The sequence below is a fragment of the Nicotiana sylvestris genome, chromosome 5 (assembly GCF_000393655.2).
Source record: "Nicotiana sylvestris chromosome 5, ASM39365v2, whole genome shotgun sequence".
Classification (NCBI taxonomy): domain Eukaryota; kingdom Viridiplantae; phylum Streptophyta; class Magnoliopsida; order Solanales; family Solanaceae; genus Nicotiana; species Nicotiana sylvestris.
In genome coordinates, this window is record NC_091061.1 from 148,295,778 (window position 1) to 148,301,777 (window position 6,000).

The 6,000-nt window shown below is 45.2% G+C and overlaps 1 protein-coding gene across 1 annotated transcript; it reads left to right on the forward strand.

Annotated features, from left to right (window-relative positions):
- The first annotated feature begins 2,858 nt into the window (after positions 1-2,858).
- LOC138869470 (uncharacterized) lies at positions 2,859-5,641 on the forward strand. The gene is made up of 2 exons (XM_070147090.1): positions 2,859-3,237; positions 5,607-5,641. Exons 1-2 carry the CDS (start codon positions 2,859-2,861, stop codon positions 5,639-5,641), a joined length of 414 nt encoding a protein of 137 aa, XP_070003191.1.
- The last annotated feature ends 359 nt before the right edge of the window (positions 5,642-6,000 follow it).

Sequence of the window (6,000 nt, forward strand, 5' to 3'; positions counted from 1 at the left end):
ACCACGTATATCGGTCATGTTTGGTTATTATTCGTGGTTTTGAGACCAGGGCAGATCTTTTATTACTTGATATGGTTGATTTCGATATTATCTTGGGCATGGACTGGTTGTTGCCCCAGTATGCTATTCTTGATTGTCACGCTAAGACCGTGACACTGGCTATGCCAGGTATTCCCCGTATTGAGTTGAGTGGTACTTTTGATCACACTCCCAGTAGAGTTATATCTTTTCTTAAGGCTCAGCGTATGGTTGAGAAGGGGTGCGCCGCGTATTTAGCTTATGTGAGAGATGTCAGTGCTGATACCCCTTCCGTTGACTCTGTCCCAATAGTACGGGATTTCCCCAATGTGTTTCCAGTTGACCTTCCGGGCATGCCGCCCGACCGGGACATTGATTTTGGTATTGATTTGTTGTCGGGCACTCAGCCCATATCTATTTCTCCTTACCGTATGGCTCCTCCTAAGTTGAAGGAGTTGAAGGATCAGTTACAGAAATTGCTTGATAAGGGTTTTATTCGACCCAGTGTTTCACCGTGGGGTGCTCCTGTCTTGTTCGTAAAGAAAAAGGATTGTTCTATGCGCATGTGTATCAATTATCGTCAGTTAAACAAAGTTACAGTGAAGAACCGATATCCTTTGCCTCGTATTGATGATCTATTTAACCAGCTTCAGGGCGCACAGGTGTTTTCTAAGATTGATTTGCGCTCAGGCTATCACCAGCTAAAGATTCGGGAGTCGGATATCCCGAAGACTGCTTTCAAGACTCGGTATGGTCATTACGAATTCCTTGTCATGTCATTTGGGCTGACCAACGCTCCAGCAGCTTTTATGGATTTGATGCACAGTGTATTCAGGCCCTATCTCGACTCGTTTGTCATTGTTTTTATAGATGATATTCTTGTATACTCCCGGAGTCGGGAAGATCATGAGCAGCACCTGAGAACAGTGCTTCAGACCTTGAGGGAAAAGAAATTATATGCAAAGTTCTCAAAATGTGAGTTTTGGTTGAGTTCTGTGGCGTTCCTAGGCCACGTGGTATCGAGTGAGGGCATTCGGGTAGATCCAAAGAAGGTAGAGGCCGTGCAGAGTTGGTCCAGGCCCTCCTCAGCTACTGAAATCCGTAGTTTCCTTGGCCTGGCGGGGTATTACCGTCGTTTTGTGGAGGGGTTCTCATCGATTGCAGCCCCTATGACTAGAATGACCCAGAAGGGTGCTCCTTTTCAGTGGTCAGACGAGTGTGAGGCGATCTTCCAAAAGCTCAAGACGGCTTTGACTTCAGCCCCTATTCTGATTTTGCCTACTGGTTCGGGGTCCTATACGGTTTATTGTGATGCCTCACGAGTTGGACTGGGAGCGGTGTTGATGCAGGACGGTAGGGTGATTGCCTACGCGTCCAGACAGTTGAAGGTACATGAAAAGAATTATCCTGTCCATGACCTTGAGTTAGCTGCTATTGTTCATGCCTTGAAGATCTAGCGACATTATTTGTACGGCGTGCCTTGTGAGATTTACACGGATCATCGGAGTTTACAGCACTTGTTCAAGCAGAAGGATCTGAACTTGCTTCAGAGGAGGTGGTTGGAGCTACTGAAGGATTATGATATCACTATTCTATATCACCTGGGCAAGGCCAATGTGGTAGCCGATGCCTTGAGACATCGGGCGGAGAGTTTGGGGAGTTTGGCATATTTACCAGCTTTAGAGAGGCCCATGGCGATGGATGTTCAGGCTTTAGCCAGTCAGTTCGTGAGATTGGACCTTTCGGAGCCCAGTCGAGTTCTAGCCTGTGTGGTTTCTCGGTCTTCATTGTTTGATCGTATCAGGGAGCGGCAGTATGATGACCCTCATTTGCTTTTCCTCAGGGACACAGTTCAGCATGGCGATGCTAGGAATGTGACTATTGGAGATGACGGGGTATTGAGGATGCAGGGTCGTATCTGTGTACCCGATGTGGATGATATTCGGGAGTTGATATTGACCGAGGCCCATAGCTCGCGGTACTCCATCCATCCGGGTGCCGCGAAGATGTATCAGGATCTGAGGCAGCATTACTCGTGGAGGCGGATGAAGACAGATATAGTAGAGTTTGTAGCTAGATGCCTCAACTGTCAGCAGGTAAAGGCTGAGCCCCAGAGACCGGGAGGGTTACTCCAGCAGATGGAGATTCCGGAGTGGAAATGGGAGAAGAGCACTATGGATTTTGTGACTGGTCTCCCTCTGACAGCGAGGAAGTTTGATTCTATTTGGGTTGTTGTGGATCGGCTGACCAAGTCTGCTGATTTCATTCTAGTGTGTACTTCTTAATCAGCGGAGCGGTTAGCAGGGATTTATATCAGGGAGATTGTCCATCTGCATGGCATTCGAGTTTCTATCATCTTAGACAGGGGTTCAGTGTTTACATCACGGATCTGGAAGGCCGTCCAGCACGAGTTGGGTACCCAGGTGACTATGAGTACAGCTTTTCAACCTCAGACGGACGGACAGTCTGAGCGCACTATTCAGATTCTTGAGGATATGCTCCATGCGTGCGTGATTGAGTTTAGAGGATCTTGGGATCAGTTCTTGCCATTGGCTGAGTTTGCGTACAACAACAGTTATCGGTCCAGTATTTAGATGGCGCCGTATGAGGCCCTATATGGTAGGAGATGCAGATCCCCGGTGGGTTGGTTCGAGCCGGGTGAGGCCAGGTTATTGGGCACTGATTTGGTTCAGGATGCGGTTGAGAAGGTTAAGGTGATTCAGGATAGACTCTGTATGGCCTAGTCCAGACAGAAGAGTTACACGGATCGGAAGGTTCTTGATGTTTCCTTTATGGTTTGTGAGCGGGTTTTGCTTCGGGTCTCGCCTATGAAAGGCGTCATGAGGTTTGGAAAGAAAGGGAAGTTGAGCCCGAGGTTCATTGGTCCATTTGAGATTCTGAAGCAGATTGGAAACGTTGCTTATGAGCTTGCCTTACCTCCCAGTTTGGCCGGGGTTCATCCGGTATTCCATGTCTCGATGCTTCAAAGGTATCACGGTGACCCGTCTCACGTGTTGGAGTTCACTTCAGTCCAGCTGGACAATGACTTGTCCTATGTTGAGGAGCCAGTGGCAATATTAGACAGGCAAGTCCGAAAGCTCAGGTCAAAGGATATAGCTTCAGTAAAGGTTCAGTGGTGGGGTCAGCCGGCCAAGGAGGCGACTTGGGAGACCGAGCGGGATATGCGCAGCCGATACCCTCATCTTTTTGCTACTTCAGGTATGTTCTCTATGCTCGTTCGAGGACGAATGAATGTTTAAGTGTAGGAGGATGTGGCGACCCAGCCTGTCGTCTTTGGAATTTATGCCCCGTTTCCCCATTAACCCTAAGTTCATTTCTGCTATTCCGGTTTGCCGGGACATTCGGTGTTGGGATTCGGAGTGTTTTGGGACACTTAGTCCCTAAATAAGAGCTTAAGTGTTGAAAAATGGTCCGTAATCGGAACAGTGTAAAGATGGCCTCGGAATGGAAATCTGATGGTTCTGTTAGCTCCGTTAGGTAATATCGGGGTTGGGAGCATGTTCGGAATATATTTTGGAAGTCCGTAGCTCATTTAGTCTAGAAATGCCGAAAGTTAGTATTTTGACAAATTCCGGTAGATATGTTAAATTTTGATCCAAGAGTCGGAACGGAATTCTGGAAGTTGCTGTAGCTTCGTAAGATGATTTAGGATATGCATGCAAAATTTCAAGTCATTTGGACATGTTTTGGTCGGATTTTTGATCGAATGTGTGTTTTGAAGTTTCTTAAAGAACTTAGGCTTGAAGTTGATGTAATTCAATGATTTTAGTGTTAATCGAGGTGTTTTGATGATTGGAACAAGTTTGCATAATGTTTTAGGATGCGTTGGTGCTTTTGGTTGAGGTCCGGGGGCCTCGGGTGTGTTTCGGGTGAGTTTTGAGCAAGTACGGACACCCCGGAACTTAGAAAAATGGAGGTGGCAGCAGTGGAGACGCGGCCGCGGCCGGGAAGATCTGCAGGCTGCTGGTTCTACTTCGGAAGCTCATATCTTTTGATCAACACGGAATTTTGAGGTGATTCAAAAATAATAGTTGTAGCGCTTTGAATCTAGTTTTCAGAAACATATTATAATAGGCATTTGGACATTTGTAGAGAAAGTTACGGCCTAAATAGTGAAGCCTGTCACTGCAGTCAAATTGCTGCGCGGCCGCGACCATTTTTGTGCGGTCAACACTCCCTGGGCGCGGACCGCGGTCATTTTTGTGCGGTCAGCACTGTCGGAATCCGAGGGGTACTCTATAAATACGAGGTTTTGGATTTTATTTGATATTTTGACCTATAGAGCTCGGATTTTGGCGATTTTTCGAAGGTTTTTCAAGAAATTGGTCGGGGTAAGTGATTCTAACTCATATCTGGTTAGAATATATGAATATACCATTGAATTCATCATTTAATTAGTGATTTGAGATAGAATTTGGGAAGAAAATTGTGGAATCGTTCAAATATATAAAATGAAGATTTGAAGGACCAAATGGTGTCGGAATTGGATAAATTTGGTATGGTTAGACTCGTGAGAGTACGAGATTTCTGGAAATGTAAATTTTATTCGATTCCGAGACGTTGGACTGAGGGGCATTTTGGTCATTTTACCTATTTTCGCGCCTTAGCTTTGATTTTAATAGTGGAACTAGTTACTTGCGATGTTATTTACAATATGTAATTGGTTTGAATAGATTTGGGCCACTCGGAGTTGGATACTCGTGGCAAGGGCATTGTTTCTTAGCGATTTTTGTACCGGTTCGAGATAAGTGGCTTGTCTAACCTTGTGTGGGGGACCTTTCCCCTTAGGATGTGCTATATTTGATAATTGAAATGCCCTGTATGTGAGGTGACGAGCGCGTACTTGAGCTAATTGTTGAAAATCCGGTTTTTCCTTAAGTATTTCAATTGAGTTCTTTCCTTGTTTTATGCTACTTGTGAATTTAGCATGTTGCTAGTCTAGAAAGGCATGTTTAGTTGACTTAATTGCTTATTTGCTTAAATTGCCTGAATTGCATTACGTGAAGCATGTTGGGCTAGAAGTAAATGTTTACTTGGTACGAAATTAGCGTTTAATTTAATATTCTTGTGTTGCTGCTCTGTGTTTTACTTTGGGACAACGGTTTAGAGTCCCGGGAGATCCCCGGCACATATATTGAGGGTACCAAGAGATCCTCGGAATACCAAGAGATCCCTAGTACATATTGAGGATACCAAGAGATCCTCGGGATACCAAGAGATCTCTGGCTTATATTGAGGATACCAAGAGATCCTCGGGATACCAAGAGATCCCTAGTACATGACGAGGATACTAAGAGATCCTCGGGATACTTAGAGATCCCCGGTTACTTTCCTTATGGTTTGCTTTCATCATTGTTTCCGTTATTGTACTCTTATTATCCTGCATAGATTCTTACTGTAGGTTCTCAATTGCACTGCTTATCTTATCCTGACATCTTTATTTTTTTTTATAACCTTAGTAGGGCCCCGACCTTCCTCGTCACTACCCAACCGAGGATAGGCTTGGCACTTACTGAGTACCGCTGTGGTGTACTCATGCTACTCTTCTGCATACTTTTGTTGTGCAGATCCAGGTACATCTGAGCAGGCATACCGCCAGTAGCTGTTAGGGAGCATTATTGGAGACTTGAGGTATACATCTGCTACGTCCGCAGATCCGCAAAGTCTCCTTCTCATTCCATCCCTAGTTGTTAGCTGTTATTTCGATTCCTCTCTTTGTATTAGACAAATTCTGGTGACTAGAGCAGTGTTAGACTTCTTGTAACCTGTGTTGCCCGTGGGATTCCGGGTTTTGGGATGTTACTTTCAGGAGTTGTGTATTCAGTGTATGTGCTAAGCGACATCGTTATACACTTCCTTTTCTATTTAGTGTTTGTTTACTATTTTTATTTTGAACTGTTAAATTCCGCAATGTGTTAGGCTTACCTAGTCGCGAAGACTGGGTGCCGTCATGACAAGTTC